Source organism: Hyperoodon ampullatus, assembly GCF_949752795.1.
Source record: "Hyperoodon ampullatus genome assembly, chromosome: 8".
NCBI classification, from domain to species: domain Eukaryota; kingdom Metazoa; phylum Chordata; class Mammalia; order Artiodactyla; family Ziphiidae; genus Hyperoodon; species Hyperoodon ampullatus.
Window position 1 is genome coordinate 40,507,370 of NC_136921.1, and position 27,106 is coordinate 40,534,475.

General features: G+C 37.5%; 1 protein-coding gene across 1 annotated transcript in view; it reads left to right on the plus strand.

Annotated features, from left to right (window-relative positions):
• Positions 1-27,106, plus strand: part of DNAH7 (dynein axonemal heavy chain 7) — a gene marked incomplete at its 5' end in the record, with an annotated part of 238,622 nt that overhangs the window by 208,662 nt on the left and 2,854 nt on the right. Inside the window, 6 exons of the mRNA XM_079710686.1 lie at positions 811-972; positions 8,534-8,719; positions 10,376-10,513; positions 15,473-15,703; positions 18,332-18,484; positions 19,920-20,097. Of these exons, the coding sequence (XP_079566812.1) occupies positions 811-972; positions 8,534-8,719; positions 10,376-10,513; positions 15,473-15,703; positions 18,332-18,484; positions 19,920-20,097 (1,048 nt within the window). The remainder of the gene's footprint in view (positions 1-810; positions 973-8,533; positions 8,720-10,375; positions 10,514-15,472; positions 15,704-18,331; positions 18,485-19,919; positions 20,098-27,106) is intronic.

Consider the following 27,106-nt stretch of genomic DNA (forward strand, 5'->3'; position numbering starts at 1 on the left):
TTTCCCTCCCATAGTCCACGACCCTAGGCCATAGACTGCTCTACTCTTCCAGGCATGAGTTTTGCACTGTCCCACTCCATCCCAGCTTCAGGGCATGTGTATCAACTCCCCAAGGGGCCCCATTAGTTCCTTCTCAGTATCTTGGACCCCACACTCCCCTTTCCCTTGGAGGTGAGGACAAGGGGACTCCCAGCACAGCAGCTCTTCTCTCCAAGGAAACCTCTTCACAAATCCTCTCTCAAGCTCTATTTTGACCATTTTTATATCCTTCTTGTGGAGGGTACAAATGATTAATATATTGCATCGTACTTTCTGATTTCTGAATCAAGGCTGGCTTTGCAGTTGACAATGACTATGGGACTTCTCTTACCTAAAAGCAACCAGAAAAGCCATGAGGCTGCCCAAAATTTCAACCCAAAAGTGCTTGTAGAGCTTCTTAATTGGTTTGAACTATCTCCTTTGAAATTTCTCCATGGTGATCTGGGACCAAACATTGGAATTCATACTCCTTGCCTCAGGATGCTTAAGTTGAAACCTCCCAAATCCTCTAAGGTAATGTTAAATTAGACAGGCTTACTATACTTTCCAAAAACCTGATGTACATAGAAGCTATGTGTGTCAACTGAACATGTATACAAATAGGCATAGCCTAAATAGCTGGTAGAAACAGTTAATTCTGTTTCAGTTTTACTTTGACATGGGTATATTGATAAGCAAAAGGAATTAATTACTTTCATTTTAAAATATGATAAGCATAATGCAATATTAGGGGAAGAAATAATGATGTTACACCATTTCTTCTCATTACAGGAGGAATTCAAGAAATTACTATATGGTCTCTGTTTCTTTCATGCTTTGGTACAAGAGAGACGGAAGTTTGGACCCCTGGGATGGAATATTCCCTATGAGTTCAACGAGACTGACCTAAGAATCAGCGTACAGCAACTCCACATGTTCCTGAACCAGTATGAGGTACCATAAAAGTCACAGCAAGGACATTACCTGTTGTGCTGTTTATCACGTTGTGCTTGTACAGTGAGCAGGGACTTCTGATTAATTTCTTTTTTTACAAAATGAATAGGAGGATAGTTCCCAAAAGCTTATTAAGTAGGACTTTATTATAACAGAATATTATAACTGCCATAGTAGTAGTTAGGATGTCAGTTTGTCTGTTAGGAACCTGTATTTTATCATTTATTTTGACACATAAACATCAACCAGTGTCCAAAATGAAAAAAAACAAACAAACAAACAAAAAAACAGACTGATTGCCCTCCGTTCTGGAGCATGACTTTATTTTTAAGGAAATGTCACTGTAGTTTTATTCCAGAGTTTGGGCCGTTTGTCCCGATCAAACAAACTATTTAAGCCATTGGTGTTCACTTGAGGTATAGATTCTGGGAAGAAATCCCACAATGTAATGTCATCACATCAACCATATTTCATCCCCTGCAGTTCTCTCTCTCCCTCTCCCCACCCCTCTCTGCTTTCTCTCTCTCTCCCCATCGCTTGTGCATGTGCACACACGCATATACACTCTCTCTCTCTCTCTCTCTCTCTCTCTCTTTGCTGCTTATCTATCAGATGGATTTTAACATGTTTGAACTTTTGAAGAACTGCTTGGTAAATCAGTGCAAGTGTCCTACAAGGATATGGAAATTTTTTGAAAGCAAATCTTCAAAATTTTGATAGAATTTTGTTCAAAATTAGTTGGAAATCTTTAAATCAATCAATGGAGTATCAAAAAAACCTTTGGTTTTTGAAACTTTTAGTGAATTGTGATTTTTTTTAAAAAAAGGCTTACAAACAGGAAGTCATTGAATCCTCTCTCTATAAAAGCAAAGGAAAAAACAGAACAAAATAAATATTGAGAGCTCAAATGACATATCTAAACTTAGGTGAAGAACATTTGTCTGGTCTTCTGTGTTTCTTTGGACAAATTTGTATTCTGTACTAAAATGAAATAAGTTGAGAAGGCCTTTGATTTTGCAGCATTAAAATTTGGTGAAACGTTCAAAAGAAGCATAGATTTGATGAATTTCTTTCCTGTAATAATATTTATTTTAAAAAGATACTAAGAATGGAGGCAAAAGCTATAATGAAACAGTGCATGTGGAAGTATTTGAGCTAAAATAATTACACTTTTGAATACAAACAAAAAGAATGAGGAGCTCCTTTCATTAGCAATTTGTTCACGAACCTGTAGAATATATTCTAATTTAAAATATTATAGTATGTAGTGGAGTCAATTAAAAGTGTCAGCAATTTAAAATTTAGTAACCATAAAATGAAACTTTGCCAAACATTATAGACAATTTTACTTTAAAAATTAAAAAACAGTGAGACCATATTGAAAAGTACATTCTTCAGGAAAATATTGGAGACGTTATTTGAGAGAGAGAGATGTCTAAGAAGTTAAAGTACATGAATATATACTAAGAAAAGTTATTCTGCTTAAACTCTTAATCATTATAAAATTTTTGCTTCAATTTCTTATTTTAAGTAATAATCTTATTTTAAAAGCAATGTTTGAATAAAACTACTTACAGGCCTGCCAATATAAAAATAGTTATATATATATACTATATATATACTAATATATATATATATATATATATATATATATATATAACTCTAAAATTCCATAATACTAATTATCTTTAGTGCCCACGTTCACTCTCAAAGTGTTACAGTTTGGACGGTAGTTTATTTGGTCGCCCTAGCTTTTTAAAAATCTGAACACAAACAAGGAGGTAAGCAACTCGCTGGATGTGATTAAGGAAGGTTCCACAGAGGAGCAGTTGCCTGGGACTCAAACAGTGAATAGAAGGTTTTCAGGTGGATGGTGTAAAGAAGCAGCAATAAAACGGTTAAAAAAAGTACCAATAGGTGAAAAGATTTGGTTAAGTATAAGTGATTTGGAGCATCCTTGTATGCCATGCTGATTTGGGATTATTATATTGTTATTGGTCTGCTTTTAGGAGAGTATTTGCATTTTAGAAAGACCACTCTAGCAACAGAGTGGAGAGCAGATTAGAGGGATTTAGATGACGCCAGTTTAAGATGATATGAGTTGAATTGTGTCGCCCCCCAAAAATGTGTTGAAGTTCTAATCCATGCTACCTCAGAATATGAACTTATTTGGGAATGGAGTTGTTGCAGGTATAATCAGTTAAACTAAGATGAGGTCATACTGGAGTAGGGTGGGTCCTTAATAGAACATGACTGGTATCATTATGAAAAGAGGGGAATTTTGGTAAAGGGAGAGGGAGAAGTCTGTTAATGTTAGTTTTGTGGTCTCAGTTGGTGGTCCTACCACCACTCATTAATCCAGACAGGGAATAGGTATCAGGAATTAATGTGTATATAATAGCAGGTGGGTTAGTGGAATGGGGGTGGGGGAGTGGATAAATAATTCAGTCTTGTACATTTGATACATCTGGGGTGTCTAGGTATAGATATCGATGGTATCTGGTAGGCTTTTGGCATATAGATATAAAGCCCAAGAGAAGAGAGTGAGCACAAATAGAGAATTGTGAATTGTTAATGTGTAAGGAGAAGCCTGAGAACACCTGAGATTTAAAAGAGAGGCCACGTAGCGTAAAAACGAACTAAAGCCTGGGTGCTGGTGAGCACCCAATATCAACGGTAGGAGAGAGGACAGGAGAAATGGAAGATGCAGACCAAACAGCCAGAGAAAAAGGGGGAGTGAGCATGCTGAGTAAAAATGGAATATCAGGAACTGTCCATCCTGGCAAATGCTACAGAGAATCTTTTAATGACGTGTGGGACTGACTGAACTGGTTCCTTCTATTAAATGACAATTGAGCAGTACTTCCCGTTCCTCCAGCACAGTGATCATATAGCAAACTGCACAAAACTGCTACTCACGCATGACATATAACCCATCAAGAAATACAGAGATTCTTTGTGGAATGTGATTCACAGTTCCCTTTGATACTAAATCGAATGTAATCCTTCAGCAATCAAAATTTTGTTCTTTTTTATTGAAGTATAATTGACCTACAACATTATATTAGTCTCAGGTATACAACATGATTCAACATTTGTATTTACTGCAAAATGATCACCACAATACTTATAGTTATCTGTCACCATAGAGTTAAAAAAATTTGTTTTTCTTGTGATGAGAACTTTTAAGATTTACTTCCTTAGCAACTTTCAAATTTGCGCCACAGTATTATTGACCAACGTCACCATGCTGTACTTACATCCCCATGACTTATTTATTTTATAACTGGAAGTTTGTGCGTCTTAATCTCTTTTACCCATTTTGTCCTCCCGGCAACTCACCACCCCTCTGGCAACCATCAATCTGTTCTCTGTATCTATAAGTTTTGTTTTGTTTGTTCATTTGTTCTCTGTATCTATAAGTTTTGTTTTGTTTGTCCATTTGTTTTGTGTTTTTAGATTCCACATTTAAGTGAAATCATACAGTATTTGTCTTTGTCTGATTTATTTCACTTAGATAATACCCTCAAGATCCATTCATGTTGTCACAAATGGCAAGGTTTCATTCTTTTTATGGCTGAACAGTATTCCATTGTGTATTCCACATATAGTCCACGTCTTTATCCATTCATCCATCAGTGGACACTTACATTGCTTCCATGTCTTAGCTATTGTAAATAATGCTGCAATGAACATAAGAATGTAATAGCCTTTCAAATTAGTGTTTTCATTTTCTTTGAATAAATACCCAGAAGTGGAATTGCTGGGTCATACGGTAGTTCTGTTTTTAATTTTTTTTTTGAGGAACTTCCATACTGTTTTCCATAGTGGCTGCACCAATTTACAATCCCACCAACAGTACACAAGGGCTCCTTTTTCTCCACAGCCTCACCAACATATGTATTATTTCTTGTCTCTTTGATAATAGCCATTCTGACAGGTGTGAAGTGACATCCCATCATAGTTTTGATTTGCATTTTCCTGGTGATTAATGATGTTGAGCATCTTTTCATGTGTCTATTGGCTGTCTGTATGTCTTCTTTGGAAAAATATTCAGATCCTCTGCCCATTTTTTTTAATATAAATTTATTTTATCTATTTATTTTTGGCTGCATTGGGTCTTTGTTGCTGCATGCAGGCTTTCTCTAGTTGCGGCGAGTGGGGGCTACTCTTCGTTGCAGTGCACGGGCTTCTCATTGCAGTGGCTTCTCTTGTTGCAGAGCATGGGCTCTAGAGTGCAGGCTCAGTAGTTGTGGTGCACAGGCTTAGTTGCTCCACGGCATGTGGGATCTTCCCGGACCAGGGCTCGAACCCGTGTCCCCTGCTTTGGCAGGCGGATTCTTAACAACTGCGCCACCAGGAAAGCCCCTCTTCCCATTTTTTAATCAGATTTTTTGGGTTTTGTTATTGAGTTGTATTAGTTCTTTATATATTTTAATTTAAAAAACGTAAATAAGAAAAAGTAAACTGTAACAGAAGAAAATACAAGTGGGTATATATAATGTACTTGGCAAATGGGTAATTCCCTTTGGGAGGGTTGTGTGTGTGTGATTGTGTGTCAGTGAAAGGCTCACCCCTCACTCTCACCCTAAGTTCACCCCCAAAGCAGTCAATTTCACAGCTTAGGAAGGCCTGTCCAAACTTTTTCTTATGCACAAATAGTTATATATACACATATATACAATATACACACACATTTTCCTCAAAAACATAATTACATCTGTATGTCATTTTCAGCATATCATTTTCAGCTTGCTTTTCTCACTTACATATGTTGTGGACAACTTCCAAAATAGATACAGATCTTTGTTTTAATGGCTGCATACACAGCATTTCCCACTTTTGACTATCAGGATTTTATTTCCTTTTTATTTCTTACTAATAAGTAATGTTAAAGTGAATAACTTCATATATAACCTTGCATATAGTTGCCGACTTCTGCATTGTCTCCTGGCCTGTGGTCTCAACCCTCTTATAACAACAGAACAGAGAAGAAATCCCAGCAGCGAGCTGCTACTCTTTCTGCAACCTCAGCCGATGGACCTGGGTGCCTGGGAGAATACGTTCCCCAGTTTGATTGGCCCTGGTTGTGATCAAGCTGCTGAGAGGAACAAGTTTACCCATCAGCTCTCATGGGAATGTTGGCAGGTTTAACCCTTTAAACATAAGTCAAACTCCTCCCCCTCCAGATCTCATCTTATGTCTGCCTCACAAAGCCCTCCCAGGGCCCAGCTCATGCTCATATACTATTTAATTCACACAGGAGTTTTCTTACTATATTTCAGTTTTATGAGGTGGGGACCTGTCAACAAGGCAAACCCAAGTAGTGCCTGCATCTGCAAACTCCCCTCAACACCGCTTCGTTGTTCTCCCTCCTGGTTCTGCTTGTTTCTCCACCACGTCTTGGTCACTGAGCTGTTCTCCTAAATTCACTGCCTTCACTTCCAGTTCTGCCAAGTAACAAGTCTCTTAATTCCCAAGCCTGAATTCAATACATTCCTTCTGTCTAATCACTACCACCTATTCTTCCCAAGTGCTATTGTTTTCTACTGAAGAGATTCCTCTAAGTGGGATCACTGAGATGTAGGGTATATACGCTTTAACTTTTAGCAGATAACTGCCAGAAGGGCATTTATAGCACAAAAATGGTGAAAAAATCCTAAAGTAAAAAGATTGCAATATTTTAGTAGAAAACATTTTAAAACATTGTTATATTAAAATACCATAAACAAACATCATAAAAATAAAAGACAAGTGAAAATTGGAGAAAATACCTAAAATTTTTCTGACAAACTGATTTGGTATCTTTTTAAAGAGCTTTTAATAATAATAATAAAAAAGCATTCATAAGAGGAAAACACGTAAAAGAATAAAGTAGATAATTTAACAATAAGAAATACAAGCGGTGAATAAACGTTTTTTAAATGTCAATATCAAAAATAAATAAGTAAGTAAAATAAAATTACGATATGTAATGTCCAGCATGGTGACTATAGTTAATACTATATTGCATATTTGAAAGTGGCTAAAGAAAACAGATCTTGAAAGTTCTCAACACAAAAAAATATTGTGATTACGGTGAGGGATGTTAAATAGACTTACTGTGGTGATCATTTCACAGTATATACAAATATCAAATCATTATTTGTACCCCTGAAACTAATATAATATGTCAATTATATCCCAAAAAATTAAATTAAAAACAATTTTATTGTTTAATTATCATTTTTTTTTCCTAAATCATAATACTCAGTTTTGTTGTGAGCAGTGAGAGAATTCTCTATATTACTGGTGGCTGTGTAAGTATTTATGCTTAGGATAAATAAAATCACAATGTGAAAAATCAATTCTTTTGCCTTCATAAACACTTAGAAATTCTATGTACTAAAGAATATAATAAAAAGGCAAACCTACAGGAAAAATATTTCAAGAAATTTGATAAAGGTAGATTTATAAAAGAGCTTATACAAATAAAACTATTAAAACTTTAATTGAGGGCTTCCCTGGTGGCTCAGGGAACAAGAGAGGCTGCGATAGTGAGAGGCCTGCGCACCGCGATGAAGAGTGGCCCCCGCTTGCCACAACTAGAGAAAGCCCTTGAGCAGAAACGAAGACCCAACACAGCCAAAAATAAATAAATAAATTAAAAAAAAAAACTTTAATTGAAAAAAATAGGTAGGAGGCTAGTTCACAGAAGAACAAATGTTATTAAACATATGAAAAGATCATAAATTTCATTAGTATTCTAGAAAATGCAAATTAATGCAATATTAATTACCTTTGGTCAATCAAATTAGCAAAGATTTTAAAACTGATTCCTACAATTACTACAGCCTTCAGGAAAGCAGTTTGGTTACATTAGTCAATTGCTTTTTATAAACTTCTTTCCTTTGACAGTGTAATTTCCCTTTCAGGAATCTAGACTAAAGAATCATTAGCAATTTTAAGGGATGTATGTTTAATGAAACAATATAACAAAGTAGAAAATTAGGAGCAACTGAAATCTTCAATATTAGAAGATAGTTATTAAAAACTATTTTCAAAGAGTATTTCGTGAAACAGTAAAAGATATCTCATAATATGAGATTTGGTGAAAAATTATATGCAAAATTGTATATATAGTATGATTCCAATTGTCAAAACATACAGATATAAAGAGGTGGTGAAGGAAATGAACACTGATTATCTCGGAATTATATTGGATTGGTTTTGAATGTCATTCAACGGTGCAGGATTTTCCAGGATGGGATTATGGTCTAACTAATTTTGCATCAGGCATATAGTAGGTGGTCCATTAATGTTGGTTGAATAGAGGTGAGTTCACAAGTTAATAGAGGATTTCTATTCTTTGCACTGACCTAATGGAAATGACAAATCACAGAAAGAGAGAGAGACCCTGGGGAAAATTACAGCAAATTAGCCGGGAAGTATATAAAGGGAAATTGTGTTCATGCAAACTTTCCGTAACTGTTTAAATAACATGAGCAGACAAGAAACACGATCCTGTATAATGTGCCACTGCTAAGTCTTGACTGGTTGAGCGACTTGACCTCTACTCTAGGAACTGCCCTACGACGCCCTGCAGTACATGACGGGTGAGTGCAATTACGGCGGCCGCGTGACTGACGACTGGGACCGGCGCACGCTGCGCAGCATCTTAAACAAATTCTTCAACATGGAATTAGTTCAGAATCCACACTATAAATTCGACTCCAGTGGCATCTATTTTGTGCCTCCTTCTGGTGATGTAAGTACATATGCTCTTCAAGAAAACTAAGAGCAGTAAAATGTGGAATTCCTCTGATATAGAAAAAGGTGATTTTTTTTTTTTGAAAGAAGCCTTGTTTTTTGTTAACCATTGTGTGTACTTTCTTCAGTCCTATAGGGACAGAGCAAATCCCATGCAAAGATGGAGTTAGTGGTTTCCTATTTGCTGTAATGTGAGGACTATCAGAAATGTTTCTCACCCAAGAATGGCTTCCTCAGTGACCAGAAATCCTATTATTGTGAATTCAGTGCTTTGGGAAAAAAGGCATGGTCCCCAATTAAAATGGAAATACACATGAGAAGGGGTTACAAAATAGTATTAACAATAATAGTTAACATTCAGATCATGCTTATTTACAAAGCAGTTATATGTAATTATCCCACTGGATCATCTAATTAACATTTGAGTTATTATTCTTTCTTTCCCTTTTACAAGTGAGAAAGTAAGTTCACTAAAGTTAAATGACTTTCCCAAGATCCCACAGGTAGAAAGGGACAGAGCATCACACCTGCTTCACAAGACCAAGGTTCTCTTCTGCTATTTTTTCCAGTCCTGTCTAGTAGAAGATGTGGTATCTATCTGCCTTCAGATTATCACACAGTAGACTTCTAGGGACTGCCAGCACAATTAAATTGGTTCTCATTTTATTCCCAGAAGTCAAAAGGGCACATATTGAAAGTTAAAAACACAGCCACAGGGAACAGAGGCACATACCATGACCCCATCATCCACTAGGATGGATTCTAGCTGAGGGCAGACACTAATAGAGATGAAGAGAAAAATCAGTCCCAGAGCCCAGGTCACTGACTGGGTGGGGCAAGTCAACACAGAGAGTCATGGTAACAAGATCTCCAGTGATGATTTGGTAAGTGAGAAGATGGCCAAAGATGAAGTCAGGTTATGTAACATGATCCATGTCGAAAAACCACCAATGACGACCAGCCTCCTCGCTACCGTACGTGTATTGGATTGGCCAAAAAGTTCGTTCGGAATTTTCTGTAATGTCTTATGAACAGACTTTTTGACCAACCCAATATATGAATGTTTGCATATGATTATATGAGCATCAGGAAAAGTATGGAATTTTGATAGAAATTCACATAAATAAAATATAAAACGTGTCTGCATATATATAAAAAGATTTACCATATTAATGGTGGTTATCTCATGATAAAATCTCAGATGATTTTCACTTTTCTGAATTACGTGGATTTATCACAATAAGAGTAAACAGAAAAATCAGACTAAAGCAGAGAAAAAATTATTGTGATAAACTAAGAACAGTCATCAGCAAATGCAGCACAGAAAGATTTCTCTGGAAGAATTTCTAAATGAAGCAGCCAGGATATTCCTCTCTCCATTTTCAGATCCATTCCAATTGAATGGGACTTTTTTTTGTCTCTCTAAATGTGTCCATATCTTTTTTTTTTTTTTTTTTTTTTAACACTTTGGCCCAGGTTGAAAGAAAATGAAAGCATTCAGTGTCCAGGCTCACAGGCTCATCCACTCAGTAACTTGAGTATTAAAAATTATCTCTTTTCAGCGAGCAAGCTCTACAGGATAATTAGATTTCTGTAATTCTAACCTGATTTCCTGATTTCTAACCTCCTGATTCCTTGTTACTCATCTTTGCAGCACAAAAGCTACATCGAATACACAAAGACACTGCCGCTGACCCCAGCTCCGGAAATCTTTGGGATGAATGCCAATGCAGATATCACTAAAGATCAGTCAGAAACTCAACTGCTGTTTGATAACATTCTTCTCACACAGGTGTGTGATCTGTGCAGGAACTGGCTTCTGAGGCTGGAAAGAATGCTCCCCAAGCAGCATGAGACAACACGGTAGAGGCCCAGGCACAGAATTCCATCCATCTCTTCAAGTGGAGAACCACTTTAAGGAAAAGAAAAAAAATACGTAACTTAAAAATGGGTTTAAACAAAGTAAATGAATGTGTGGGTTTTGTTTTCATCAGTCTTTTGATTTGGGAAGAATCTTTGAGTATCATTCTGCTTCCAAGGGTTCTTTGAATAATATTCTTTGAGTATCTCTGAGTATTCTTTGATATCATTCTGCTGCTATGAGTTCCATTTTGCCTTTCTTGCTTAAATCATGCCCTAATACATTATCCCTTTTTACTTCCTTTAAAGTGGAAGAAGAATTTCAAAGATACCTGGAAGCAGTTTAACGCCAGAATCCATCTAGAATTCTGCCTATTTTATTTTCTCTCTTACTAGTTCAACATTTTAAATGACTTATCTTTATCAAATATTCTAGAACATTTAACCTAGTTTACATAGAATAGTTTCTTTCACATCAATATTTTATCAGATTACATAATATTTAAGGAATATAATAGTAAGTACAAAATAAATTAAAAGGTTTAGGAGAACCTTTGACTCTTAGACATGCAGCTCCACTGGTGAGAGCATAAATGTAAGGGCATGTCGGAGAATGACCTTCCAAGGCATCAGATTTCAGCATGCCCTGGGCACGAGTCAGTACATTTGAATGAAAGATATTTAATCTTGCTTGTCTATTTAGAGATCTTCCCTTGTATTGTTCTCCCATTAGAAGATATGCTTGTTTGTTTTTTTTTTATTTTTGAAAGCAAATTAGTCCAAATGGTGAGTTCCCTTAGTGACTGAATGAAATTTTAGTAAGTTCAGGATGTTTATTCAGTTAAGCAAATTATCACCCAAACTGATTTCGAGCTGGTCTTTTTTATTTTTATGGAATCTCAGATTAATACTAATAATAGTTAATAATTTTATAGTGCTTACTGTATGGGAGCACTGTTCTGAATGCTTTATGTATAACAGTGTAATGCTTATGACAGTCCTATGAAGTGAGGGTGCTAATTATTCCCATTTTACAGCTAAAAGACTCAGACACAGAAAGATTAAGTCATTTACTCAAGGTCAGCTAGTACAGTTTCAAGCCAGCACTCAAAGCCAAGCAGTTTGACTCCCACTAGTTTGGCTCCAGAATTTGTGTTCTGAACCACTATGTGATATTCTTTCTAGATTCTAAAAATGGAATAGGACGTAGAAGGCAGATAACCAGAGATGCTGGGTTGGGAGTGGGGGGCAGGAAGCTAAAAGAACCAGATTAGGAGGATGAAATATTGTGCTGTCACTGATGGAAGAGTTCATGAAACTTCTAGCTCTGGTCTACTGTAAGATGACATTTACTCATAAGGCAGAAAGGACAAAGATTATTTTTTATGTCCATTTTACATGTTAATACCATTAAAATCAGTTATTGCCTGAGCATGAAAGCATATATACAGACATGAATAAATAGATTGTTAGGAACATCAGTGCCTGTAGTACACAACAGTCTGACAGCAGGAGATTTATAGTGTCTTTTGGCTTTATTTAAACCTGATGGGTTGTGCCACATGAAGCAGTGGGCTTATTCCAACAGAAAATGACTCAGAGCCAAACAAATAAGTTTAAATACACTTGGGGTATCTTCTCAGTATGTAATTAAACAACCTCTTTCAATATCCTCCAACTCAGATTGGCAAGTACAGTTATAGTAATGGGTAAGCATGAGTTCAGTGATTCTACATCGCGATTAACCACAATTCAGAGGCAATGAGATAGACCAGGACTGCAGGTTGGAGAGCAAGGTCACGATGACAAGACCTTTACATTGTGTATTTAACCAAAATATCTTTTGAAATGACAGGAGCCAGTATGGGAGCTGAGAATGTTACTTCTGCAGAGCTCTTTTGCTTATGCTTAACTGCCAGACTCTCTTTAAAAAAAAAAAATTCTTTATTGGAGTATAATTGCTTTACAATGGTGTGTTAGTTTCTGCTTTATAACAAAGTGAATCAGCTATACATATACATATATCCCCATATCCCCTCCCTCTTGCATCTCCCTCCCTCCCACCCTCCCTATCCCACCCCTCTAGGTGGTCACAAAGCACCGAGCTGATCTCCCTGTGTTATGTGGCTGCTTCCCACTAGCTATCTATTTTACATTTGGTAGTGTATATATGTCCATGCCACTCTCTCACTTCGTCCCAGCTTACCCTTCCCCCTCCCTGTGTCCTCAAGTCCATTCTCTATGTCTGCATCTTTATTCCTTTCCTGCCCCTAGGTTCTTCAGAACCATTTTTCTTTTAGATTCCATATATATGTGTTAGCATACGGTATTTGTTTTTCTCTTTCTGACTTACTTCACTATGTATGACAGACTCTAGGTCCATCCACCTCACTACAAATAACTCAATTTCGTTTCTTTTTATGGCAGAGTAATATTCCATTATATATGTGTGCCACATCTTTATCCATTCATCTGTTGGACACTTAGGTTGCTTCCATGTCCTGGCTATTGTAAATAGAGCTGCAATGAACATTGTGGTACATGACTCTTTGAATTATGGTTTTCTCAGGGTATATGCCCAATAGTGGGATTCCTAGGTCGTGGTAGCTCTATTTTTAGTTTTTTAAGGAACCTCCATACTGTTCTCCATAGTGGCTGCACCAGTTTACATTCCCAGCAACAGTACAAGAGGTTTCCCTTTTCTCCACACCCTCTCCAGCATTTACTGTTTGTAGATTTTTTGATGATGGCCATTCTGACTGGTGTGAGGTGATACCTCATTGTAGTTTTGATTTGCATTTCTCTAATGATTAGTGATGTTGAGCATCCTTTCATGTGTTTGTTGCCAACCTGTATATCTTCTTTCTTTTTTTTTTTTAACATCTTTATTGCAGTATAATTGCTTTACAGTTGTGTGTTAGTTTCTGCTTTATATGTATATCTTCTTTGGAGAAATGTCTGTTTAGGTCTTCTGCCCATTTTTGGATTGGGTTGTTTGTTTTTTGGATATTGAGATGCATGAACTGCTTGTAAATTTTGGAGATGAATCCTTTGTCAGTTGCTTCATTTGCAAATCTTTTCTCCCATTCTGAGGGTTGTCTTTTTGTCTTGTTTATGGTTTCCTTTGTTGTGCAAAAGCTTTTAAGTTTCATTAGGTCCCATTTATTTATTTTTGTTTTTATTTCCATTTCTCTAGGAGGTGGATCAAAAAGGATCTTGCTGTGATTTATGTCATAGAGTGTTCTGCCTATGTTTTCCTCTAAGAGTTTTATATTGTGCCAGACTCTCTTTTGAATAAGAAAATTGTTTCAACCTAAAATATTGTGAAACTAGAAATGGAAAGGCTAAATTCCATGATGTCTCCTTGAAAATGGATCCCACTTATCTTTATTTGTTTAATAAAAGGGAAATGACCATTAGATTTCAAACGGTGTTTGTGAAAACTCTAAGGAAAAGTGGTAAAAGGGAAAAAGACTAAGTTATATAATTACAAATAAATAACACCCTTTTGCTCTTAATTCTCAATATCAGTTGGATATTACTTTTAAAACAAACCCCCCCAATTATGTGATTTTGGTGTGTGAGAAATAAGTATAGGAATGTTTGTGATACTAAATTATTTTTCTTACATTTTTGAAGGGCTATAGGGCTAAGATTTTTTTTTTTCGGAGTTTTTTGGTGGAGGCACAGCTCTTGTTAGAAAATAGGAATGGTTGAGTTTATAGTATATTGTATGAATGTCAAAATACAAATAGAAATCAGCATATGATTCTTTAACTGCAATGGAAATAGATATTTCACTAGTTTTGGCCAAATGTTCATTACTTTCTTTGTTCTCTGTAATTTGTTTTATATACTTAGTTGTAAACCTAATGTTTTGGGATCATGATAAAGGATTACTATATTGGCATATCCCTTTTTTTTGCTAGCATGTAATTAACACCAACATTTAATTTTTTTATTGCACAACTTCATAGGAATGTGTTAGGTAGCATTAAAAATCTCAGTAGAAACTTAAGTAGAAGTAACAGTCAATATTTATAGAATAGAGCCAATATAGACACTAGAACATATAAAATCTGAAATAAGACTAAACACAATTTCCACGGATTGGAAAAGTATGAGATATATTCATTTATATTCTAATAGTGCTTGTTCTCTCTCAACACACACACACACACACACACACACACACACATTCATTTATTCTGAGGATTTAAAGGGTTTTCCCAGAAAATATAGATTCATTTACATGGTGTCACTATAAACATAAAAAATAAAAATTGAAATGAAATTCCCCTTCCTTGCTTCCAGTGTGGATCCCTAAGTATGTCTTGTCGCCATAACTCTTCCAACTGCTTAGAGGAGATGAGCTTATTTTCTTTGTCTTCTTGGTTCAAGGAAAAAAAACTCTATCTCTGCTTTTGGCAACCACTAGGCACTAGAGTTATTACTTTCTAACTAACAATAACTAGAGTTACTGCTTTCTCAAAGCAAAACCAGATTTCGTCCTCCTGGGCTTTGATGCCCGTCATCACTTGACCACCACCACCCCCAACATGGACGCTTTTTCTCCCTCTGTCTGTATCATCTGCTCTTCCCCTGACCCCCGGGCAGCACAGTGTGCAGCTTGTTTGCTTCCTCCAGACCCTCTTTTGCCTCTGAACATTGTACATGGCCTTCTACCTTCTAACAGTTGCTTTTCTCCTGAAACTCCATTCCCATGCCTGTTATCATCACTTCAATAAATCTCGTGGGGAGAAGAATCATAGTTAAAATAGCAAAGTATCAATAGTACTCATTCTTATAAAATGTACTGTAGGAGTTTTCCTATCCAGCAATTCTTAGACTTTTATGAGGATTTCTGATTCATAGTTTGGATTCTTTCCAGTCTCGTTCAGCAGAGGCTGGTGCAAAATCATCGGATGAAGTAGTACATGAGGTCGCTGGTGACATCTTGGGTAAACTTCCAAACAACTTTGATGTTGAGTCTGCAATGAGGAGATACCCAACCACTTACACTCAGAGCATGAACACGGTGCTTGTCCAAGAGATGGGACGGTTCAATAAGTTGCTGCAGACCATAAGAGAATCATGCATTAACATCCAGAAAGCAATCAAGGTAAGAGGAAAAATCATTGAATAAACATATCATTCATTTACTCAGCAAATATTTATTGGGCACAGATTCTGTTAAAGCACTGTTGGTTCCAGAGACAGAAAAAAAAATCCCTGCCCTTAAAAAGTGTATCGAATTCTGGGGCTGACGGTTAATAAATGTGTAAATGAGTATAGAATGTGGTACATATAGCGATCGTTTGTTGGATGGAATATATGCTAAGAAGGCATAAAATGTTAAGGAGTAAGACAAAGCTTCTGCTCTCATAGAGCTTACTTCTTAGGGAGACAAACGATTAAAAAATGAACAAATAAATTTATTTTTTTTCAGTCATTAGTAAGTTCAGTGGAAAAAAATAAAATGGGATAAGGATGTAGAGAATGATGGGTGGGAAACTCAGTCATTTGGGATCAGGCCGCTCTGAAGAGAGAGGCTTGATGGGAGGGACAAGCCATGGAACGTTTGGGCAGAGGGTCCAGCACGAAGGCCCTGAGAAAACCAGCTTGACATGGTCCAGGAGCACGGTAGGGAAGGCTGGCTTGTCTAGAGTAAAGTGAGCACGAGGGAAATGGTAGGACAGAGAGAGGAAGGCACGGGCTTCATGATGGCCTTGTTGGCCAAGATTAGAATCTTCAATATTATCCTAAAGTGTAAAGGTAAAGGGAGGCCTTCAGAGGTTTTCAAGTGATGAAATAAAATGATCTATTTTATAGTTTTAAAGTTTGCTCTGACCACTGCAGAAAGGATTGTAGGGAAACAAGAGCACAGGCAAAACCCAATTATGAGATTGTAGTAGTCCAGCTGAGTTGGTTTCTTGTAGCAGTGGAGGTGGAGAAGATGGTTGGATATGAGTTATTATGGAGAGAGGAGTCTGCCCGGCTGGCTGTGGTATAATCTGGCTGGGCTGTTTGGCTAAGAAGTATTCAGTGTCTTGTGTTTCTCTTTAACCTGGTCCTCCCTGTATCCTTCCTGGAAGATGAAGGCCTGGCTTTCCGCATTCTGGGAGATAAAAGGGGAAACAGGCCTCAGGGAGCTCAGCAACCAATACACATGAATTCACTTAATTCCTGATCTCAGTATGGGAATTCTGACCCCACCTGAGCCTGTCATCCCCTCCACTGTAGGGATGTCTTCATTTTCCTTTCCAGGTTTCATTCAAGGTGGATAAGTTACAGTTTTGTGGGAGAAGAGCCAGGAATCTATTTTTTAAGCCAGATTTCAACAGTCTTCATTTAGCACCACCCTCCTCTCCTCCCTTTCAGCTAGGGCCATCAGTTCCAAATATTGATATTTTGAGTATCCTAGTGTATATCTAGTCGATTCTTAACTTTCCCGTCTGCCAGTTTCTCCTGACTACTAAGTCAACGACCAACAGTCCACATGCTTTCTAGCTCCCAATATTGCCTTGCCTTTTCCTATTTTTCCTGCACTTGTAGGCTTTTTTTTTTTTTTTTAGCCACGCTGTGTGGCATGCAGGAACTTAGTCCCCTGACCAGGGATCGAACCTGCACCCCCTGCAGTGGAAGTGCGGAGTCTTAACCACTGGACGGCCAGGCAAGTCCCTAGGCTTGTGCTTCTAACAAATAAATTCCTTTACTGTTGTTTCAGGGTTTGGAGAAGGAGGCAAATGAAATGTGGGTGTTTAATCCATTAAATTTTCTCTAAAATCTTTTCCATATGTTAGTTGGAATTATATTGTCAACTATGAAGAAAACAGAAATGATGATGGCAACTGGCCCAATTGCAGGATCAAATAAAATTTTCAAGGGCCTCAAAGTGTTACCATCTCTTAGGATCTTCAATTTTATTCTAAAGTGTAAAGGTAAAGGGAAGACTTCAGAGGGTTTTAAGCAATGAAATGAAATGAAATGAAATGATCTATTTTACATTTCAAAATGGGATAAGATCAATTAGACTTCATAGTCTAATTGCAATCCAGGATTTCTTAACCTTTCAAGGCACTTTGTATCATTTTCCTCATTTTATATTTATCACTATCCTTTTAAGAAAGCAGGACAGAGATATATTCGTTGTCCATTTAATAGACAAGTAGACTAAGTCAAAGTTAGGCTGTGATTTAGTAGCTAGTGAGAGCGAAGTGTTGAGATCTTCAGGGGTGGAAAAAACAGGTAAAGGGGGTCAAAAGATTTCAGTTACAAAATAAATAAGTCATGGAGATGTAATGTACAGCTTGGTGACTATAGTTAATAATAGTGTTTTGCACATTTGAAAGTTGCTAAGGGAGTAGATCTTAAAAGTTCTCATCACACACACAAAACGCTGTAACTGTGTATGGTGATGGATGTTAACTAGATTTACTGTGATGATCACTTCACAATATATTCAAATATTTAATCATTATGTCATACATCTAAAACTAATGTTGTATGTCAATTATATTTCAATAAAAGAAATTTTCCATTAAAGTTTGATTAAATTACAATTGTTAATATTTTTCTAAGGAATAATTCAAAGACTCCACAACTTGTGAGCAAAAGAAAGTATCTTTTCTTTTTCTTTTTTTGCTATATGGCTCAACCTTAACTAATCATAGTTGTAAACAAATACAATTATAAAATTATTCATAATCTAGAATACAATTGTGTTAAACGATGCTTAAATGCATTTCAGGGGCTTGTAGTGATGTCTACAGATCTTGAGGAATTGGTTAGCAGCATTCTGAATGTCAAAATTCCAGGAATGTGGATGGGTAAATCATACCCAAGCCTCAAACCACTTGGGAGCTATGTGAATGACTTCCTTGCAAGACTAAAGTTTTTGCAGGTGAGTTCATCCAAATGCTCATATATTAAGTTTCTTCTTATTTCATTTTCTTCATCAGGATGCCTAACATAATAAGTATTACTCTCTAGTTTTTCTGTACATCCCAGGCACAAATGACCACTATCCAATATTGCATATAGTTTGTGTAACTGTTACATGGAATTGTCAAAATACTAACATTGGAAGTAGAATCTCTGAAAGCTTCTTTAGGAGCAGGTGTTTGTGTTCAGTGAAGTTAGACATTCAAGCCAAGGACTTTTGAAGAGAGAAAAGGACTGGCTATGTTGATAGTTCCATTAAATATTTAGTTTTAAAAGAGATTCCTACAGCACAGCATCTTAGAAAGCCAGACAAGCTACTAGTAAGGAGAATTATTTCTTCCTTGTCCAGTACCCCTCCAGGTCATGAAATCACTAGGTTGCTGTTTCAGTCCAAGTCAGTAATAACCTCAAAGGCTAATTGTCTTGGAAATGTAGAGTGGGCAGAAGCCTACCTCCTAATTATCTGGCAATATTGGTGCTTAACTATGTTATTATTAACTATTATATTTCTTAGAAGTATTGATTAATTTCCTAGATACTCTACATAATACATTAAAAATTGCCTGTGAGGAAATTTCTCCAGGGATAAAATGACAAAACACCCCTTCCATAATATAGGCCTTCTTTGATACTAGACTTGGTACTGAAGGATTAAGACTGTTCTTGAAAAGTGAAGACTCTACCTTGGATTCTTATAGGGGAAAGTTCTTCAAATTCACTTCTTCAGACTGACTTCTATAATTTACTATTAGAGTCAGTAACTCAACTACTTGTTATAATATATGATATGAACAGAATATCCAGGTATCTTGATATTTATAAAGATCTTAAGCTCTCACTACCCTGTATCTTCTGGAAGTTCCTTGTACAATATTATGTCTTCATATGTTAGAGTCACTGTATTTTGGTGAAGTAGAAGGGAAAACTTCTAAAGGAATATTCTACCAGGTACTAATAACCAGAGAGGAAAAAAAGTGAAAAAAACATTATCGTCTGACCAGACCTTGTAGGGAGATCTTCTTTTATTCAATTAAACAACATGATGTAGCATGCAATAATGTATATTAGAAACTCACTATTGTATGGAGCTTTTCTGAAGGAATCATTGGGCATGTATAAAACAGACATTTGTATCTGCATTCATGCACATTATGATTCATATCATTGCATGAGCTGGTGCAATGGATACGACATTGAAGTCAGAACGAATGTTGAATATGCTGCTTATTTTTCAAACTTTGATAGTATGACTTTTTATTCCTCAAAGTGTTAGCTTATTTATTAGTTTACCTAGAAGATAATAGGCAGAGTGTTTGTGGCAAATTGTATTAAGCCATGTTGCATTCAAAGTTGAAAGACCCTGTTGTCAGGACACTTGTGCTTTGACACCACAGCAATGGTACGAGGTTGGCCCTCCTCCAGTGTTCTGGCTTTCTGGCTTCTTCTTCACACAAGCCTTCCTGACTGGTGCCCAGCAGAACTTTGCCAGGAAATACACCATCCCTATTGATCTTCTTGGGTTTGACTATGAAGTGATGGAAGACAAAGAATACAAGCATGCTCCGGAAGATGGTAAGTGCAGCAATGGGATGAGTTGGCTTATATTTCAACACTGAACAAAAATGTAACATTCTTGCTCACTTTACCCAGCTGTTAAAAATTTAATCATCATGTATGTAACTTACCCTCAGATGGTTAAGGAAAAAAAAATTTGTGAAGAGACAGAGTGAGCAAGAGAGAGCAAGAGTAAGAAAATAAATGGGGATGAAATTAATCTGAGTAAGGAGTATATGTCCTTTGCATTGTTTTAGTTTTACAAAATTGTGTAATTTTGAAGTTATTTCTAAAAAAAAGTTAGGTAGAAAGGAATCATCAAATTAACAATCCATGGGATAATCAACCACAGTCTTATGGTGACCTTGGGGAATTAAGGCAGCACAACATTAAAAAGAAGGATCTCTTGGTCCCTCGAAGAGCACACCTTTGCAGACTTCTAAAATATGCGTTCTTTCCTGTTATATACGTCCTTCCAAAATTTAATACAGTTAATACCTAATATGAGCATATGTTCTGTGATTGAAACATTGTGAGGAAATTTATTTTTTTCTTTTTTTATAAATTTATTTATTTTTTTAAATTTATTTTTGGCTGCGTTGGGTCTTCGTTGCTGCACGCGGGCTTTCTCTAGTTGCGGCGAGTGGGGGCTATTGTTTCTTGCGGTGCGTGGGCTTCTCATTGCGGTGGCTTCTCTTGTTGCAGAGCACAGGCTCTAGGCGTGCGGGCTTCAGTAGTTGTGGCTCGCAGGTTCTAGAGCGCAGGCTCAGTAGTTGTGGTGCATGGGCTTAGTTGCTCTGTGGCATGTGGGATCTTCCCAGACCAGGGCTTGAACCCGTGCCCCCTGCATTGGCAGGCGGATTCTCAACCACTGCGCCACCAGGGAAACCTGATATTTATTTTCTTAATCAATTGTCTTTTTAATACTCAGTGGCCACCCTAATATTTTATTTCAAATTTAATGGAAGGGGCCACTACCTTTCAAAAGTATTATTTTAAAAATACTATCAATTCCTAATTTTACCAGAGTGGTGTTGTCTTTAAATGACAATTTCTAAATGACCATTAATGTGCCCTGCTTTTACTAATGTGTCAAAGATAATCCTGCTTCCTTATTCATCACTGAATGGTGAATTCACTGGCTCGCTCTATTAGACACTGGGGAATATCAACAGTGAATACTGTAGACAGGATCTTGACCCTCAACTAATCTGTACTCTGCTGGAAGGTACTAACAAGTAGATGTGTCATCACAACAGTGTGTGTTATCCTATTACTATGCTGGGTGGTTTTACTTTACCTTGACTGTCAGAAATCTCAAGGAGGGTCATAACACTATGAAGCAGTCCTACTACTGTTCCCTGGAAGAGTTGCTTTCCCACTTTCAAAGCAACCACGTATGCCTTCTTTGTCCTGCCCTTTGCCCCCGCATCTCCCCTCATCCTTCATTGAAAAAATAAGCAGCCATCAGAATAGGGCTTTTAGCACAACCAAATCCATAAACCTGTTGACTGCTGCACCCTCTGGTAGTTCAGATCCACTGCATAGTCCAGATCTCACTTTTTTCCTCCTGCCAAGGGTTTTTATCCTTCAGTTGTACCCTCTGTTTCTAGCATCAGCAGTTATCTCTCTCACTACTGGATAATTCCTACCAGCATGCAACCAGAATGTCTCATCTTACAACAAATCAACAAATGCCACTTGTCTAAACATCCGTATCCCCTCAGCTGCTGTCCCATAATCTCTGCTCCCCTTTGCAGCACAATTCTCGTGCCGTCTCCAGCTTCTTACTCCCTCTTTCCTGTCTACCTTTCATCCTCTCCAGTCAACTGATGCTCTTCAAAATTACTAATGACTTCCATGTTGACAAATCCCATGAATTCTCTTCTGTCTTCATCTTAACTTAGCAGTTTTTACCAGTTGACAACTTCTTCTTTCTAGAGACATTCTTCTCACTTTGTTTCTAAGTCATCACCCTCTCCTGATTTTCCCTTACTGGATACATTCATGCTTTTTGCTAATTCCTCCTCTAAATGTTGGATTTCCCAAGGACCCGAATTGCATTTCTCTTTTCTAATTGCATCCTCTCCCCAAGTGACCTCATACTTTTTGTGTCTTTAAATATTACTTCCTGGATTATATCTTCCAGATTTGAATGCCCAGTGTAGATCTTTCCTCTAAAATCCAGACCTCTGTATCCAACTGCCTTCCTGACATCTCCACTTCTGCTTTCTCCTGGATATGTAAAACTTATAATGAATTGCGACAAATGGCACCACTGCCCAGCCAGAAACCCATGGATTCTTCGTTCTTCTGCTCCCTCACATACTCACATCACATGCAGTTGCTCATCTACAATCCTCCTGCCACCTCCATTTTTTTCTTTTTCTTTTTTTTTTTTTTGTGGTACGCAGGCCTCTCACTGTTGTGGCCTCTCCCGTGGCGGAGCACAGGCTCCGGACGCACAGGCTTAGCGGCCATGGCTCACGGGCCCAGCCGCTCTGCGGCATGTGGGATCTTCCCGGACCGGGGCATGAACCCGTGTCCCCTGCGTCGGCAGGCGGACTCTCAACCACTGTGCCACCAGGGAAGCCCAAGGAAAGTTTTCTTGAAGAGCTGTGGCTGATTCTTAAGTATTTAAATCAGATGGAATAATTTTTTTCCCTCTATTTTCCTCATATCATTATGATAAAAGGCAGAAGATGGCATTTGAATTGAAGTCTGAGTAGTATATGCTGCCCATCAAAGATATGTTTTTGAACTCAGTTAAAAGACAGAAGTTAGGGCTTCCCTAGTGGTGCAGTGGTTGAGAGTCCGCCTGCCGATTCAGGGGACACGGGTTCGTGCCCCAGTCCGGGAAGATCCCACATGCCACGGAGCTCCTGGGCCCGTGAGCCATGACCGCTGAGCCTGCGTGTCCAGAGCCTGTGCTCCGCCACGGGAGAGGCCACAACAGTGAGAGGCCCGTGTACCGGAAAAAAAAAAAAAAGATATTAAGTTAAAAAAGCATTACCTGAAGTTTATAAACTAGTTAATATCTAAGATTAAACTCTTGAATTTCCAATTGTTATATATAAACTCAGATGTTGTACAAGGTAGTTGGTATTTCCGTTTACACTGATTTACTAATTTAACCCACAACTGCTCTTATTAAAGATCCAAATTTATTAAAATCCAAAATTATCTTGAAAACAGTGGAGCAGGTATAAAGCACAACTTATTTAAAGATCAGTAAAGACCATTTAGTGTTCCAAGATCCCATAGTAAAGAGTAGCCATCAGTTAAATAAACCAGTTTACTGAATACCAAAGAATCAGCCCAGGTTTGATTTACAGTAGCTGATAGAGATTCACTAAATCATGAATTTTATTAATTTTATTCACACACACACACAAACATTTTTCCCCCAATACAGATATCCACAGCTTAGCCTTTTTGTCATTCTAGCTTTTTCCTTCGTGCTTAGGAAACTACCAGAAAGAAAAGGAGATTCCATGGAATGATTTGGAGCGATGGAATTTTTCCCAAGGAACAATTTCTCATGGGACCCTAAGGGAAGGAACAAAGATCCGACCTGAGAACAACTGGGGCTAGAAACACAGTTTCTTTCTTTCTCACCTCTACCAGCTCACAGTCTGTCTCCTCACACAAACTTCAGGATGTCCCTGGTTCTGGGGCTCATAAAGAAGTCAACCTCATTTACCTAATGTTAAATGAAACATCATGGGAAAAGCTACTCTTTTTTTAAATTTTTGTTTCATATTGGAGTATAGTTGATTAACAATGTTGTGTTAGTTTCGGGTGTACCGCAAAGTTGATTCAGTTATACATATACATGTATCTATTCTTTCTCAAATTCTTTTCCCATTTAGGTTATTACAGAGTATTGAACAGAGTTCCCTGTGCTGTACAGTAGGTCCTTGTTGGTTATATACTTTAAATATAGCAGCGTGTACACGTCATTCCCAAACTCTCAGTCTATCCCTCCTCCCCCACCCTTCCCCACTAGTAACCATAAGTTCATTCTCTTAAGTCTGTGAGACTGTTTCTGTTTTGTAAATAAGTTCATTTGTATCATTTTTAAATAGATTTCACGTATAAGTGATATCATATGATATTTGTATGACTTACTTCACTTAGAATGATAATCTCCAGCTCCATACATGTTGCTGCAAATGGCATTGTTTCATTCTTTTTAGTGGCTCAGTAATATTCTAGTGTTTATATGTACCACATTCATCTGTTGATGGACATTTAGGTTGCTTCCATGTCTTGGCTTTTGTAAACAGTGCTGCAGTGAACATTGGGGTGCATGTATACTTTCAAACCATGTTTTTCTCTGGATATATGCCTAGGAGTGCGATTGCTGGACCATATGGTAGCTCTATTTTTAGTTTTTTAAGTAACCTCCATAGTGTTCTCCATAGTGGCTGTATCAATTTACATTCCCACCAACAGTGCAGGAGGGTTACTTTTTCCCCACACCCTCTCCAGCACTTAGTGTTTGTAGATTTTTTGATGATGGTCATTCTGACTGGTGTGAGGTGATATCTCATTGTAGTTTTGATTTGCATTTCTGTAATAATTAGCAATGTTGAATATTTTTTCATGTGCCTCTTGGCTATCTGTATGCCTTCTTTGGAGAAATGTCTATTTAGGTCTTCTGCCCATTTTTTGGTTGGGTTGTTTGTTTTTATGATATTGAGTTGCATGAGCTCTTTGTAAATTTTGGAGACTAATCCTTTGTCAGTCACATTGTTTGCAAATATTTTCTCCCATTCTGTGGGTTGTCTTTTTGTTTTATGGTTTCCTTTGCTGTGCAAAACTTTTGAATTTAATTAGGTCCCATTGGTTTATTTTTGTTTTTATTTCCATTACTCTGGGAGACAAATTGAAAAAGATCTTGCTGTGATTTATGTCAGAGAGTGTTCTGCCTATGTTTTCCACTAAGAGTTTTATAGCATCTGGTATTACATTTAGATCTTTAATCCATTGTGAGTTTATTGTTGTATATGGTATTAAAGTGTTCTAATTTCATTTTTCACATGTAGCTGTCCAGTTTTCCCAGCAGCATTTATTGAAGAGACTGTCTTTTCTCCATTGTATAATCTTGCCTCCTTTATCATAGATTGACCATAGGTGCATGAGCTGATTTCTGGGCTTTCTATCCTGTTCCATTGATCTATTTGTTTTTGTTTCAGTACCACACTGTTTTGATGCCTGTAGCTTTGTAGTACAGTCTGAGCCAGGGAGCCTGATTCCTCCAGCTCTGTTTTTCTTTCTCAAGATTGCTTTGGTTATTCCGGGTCTTTTGTGGGGTGTTGTGTATTTTGGGGTCATGAGAAAAGCTACTCACTCTTAAAGTGACTTTTAAAGTGGCCACAATGCCATTGTAAATCTACCTAGTGTTAGCGTCATACATTCTAGATGTGTTTGCCTAAGATTCATCTTATCTGAACTACTGGGCACTACAGGGTGACTCAGAGTCATCAACAGGGAGAGCACTACAAAGCAGGAAGGGGACAGGAAGGAGTGAATGAGAGGGCCTGGGGATGCTGTGGTCACCACCCTGTGCTGACCATGGCTCACAGAGGCAAAGGTGTGACTCACAGAGCAGGAGCACCTGTGAAACAGGACCCAGTTAGTATCTCCTGTCATTTTGTATTTTGTGTTTTCCAAAAGGCCCTTATTGACCATGAGAAACAAAAACATATTTGATTGTCCCCATCACATTTCTTATAAAATTGTTGTTAGGTTGGAGGGAACTTTTATCCCTATTGCCACTTTTCTTATATGTTGAAATGAACTCTTCTCTTTACTCTCTCTGACATGTAAGGAATAGATCATCCTATTGCTTAGTCAGAGATTTACTGGGCTGTGCTTACAAGTGAGCAAGGCCAGGGTATTAAATGGCTCTCTGGGACCTGTCTGTAGGGTCTCCTCTACTTTCTCTGTTCCCATCTATTATTGTGACTGGCCAGTGGGCTTAGATCTGGCTGGAGACGTTAGCATGTAGGATGTGCTTGCAGACCTCTCTTGCTCCTGCAGGCAGGTCCACCCCCCACCTGGCCCCAGGCTCAAGATGCATTTTGTAATTCAGCTTTACTAGAGTAATACTTGGGAAGTTATTGGACAAGTGCTTTGCCAGTAGTTGACATTTTATTCCAACTATGCTTTCCACCAGTTAAAACCTGGAGAGAAGAAAAGGTTAAGTCTTCCCTTAACATCCATCACTGGGCTATCCCCATGTGGCCTTTTAAATTTATAACCAAAATTAAATAAAACTTAAAATTCAATCCCTCAGTCCCACCAGCCATGTTTTAGGTGTTTAATAGCTAAATATGCCTACCATATTGGAAAGCACAGATATAAAATATTTCCATCACTGGAGAAAGTCCTATTGGACAGCACTGCCCAAGTAGATTTTTATATCCTACTTTTACAGAGCGCTTTCACCAGTATAGCTGATTTGATTCTAACTCTACAGGGTAGACAAAGCAGGCATTATTGTTTTACAAATATTTTCCAGTTGTCCTCTGGATAAAAGACAGGTCTAAAGTTAAATGAATTGTTCAAGGTCACACAGCACATTAAGAGACAGAACCTAAGTCTTCCTAAGTTCCTCATTGCTTTTCTTCATATCTGTGCAACAATTACAATGAATATTTTCATGTGCAGATACCCATTTTCAATTCATGAGGCTTTTACATAAGTGGATAGCCAAGGCATGTGATCCAGGTTTCAAGGATTCCTTAATTTGTGTTCTTCAGGTGTTCATGTATGACATTGCATTCTGGAGGGAGTTCATCCATGTGTTCTTGCATACAGATTGAGGCGTGGCCTTGGATTGAGAATAGATTCTAAAAGGGGAGGAGAAATTTAACTCTCAGGACATTAGACATCAGCAGAAGGGTATTTTGTTTGCATGCTGCCTAGAAGCCACTGGATCCCTACAATTACATTAAGACCTTTTCTTGTAGATTTTATGGACTCTAACATTATACTCATTGGTCAGTTAAAATATAAA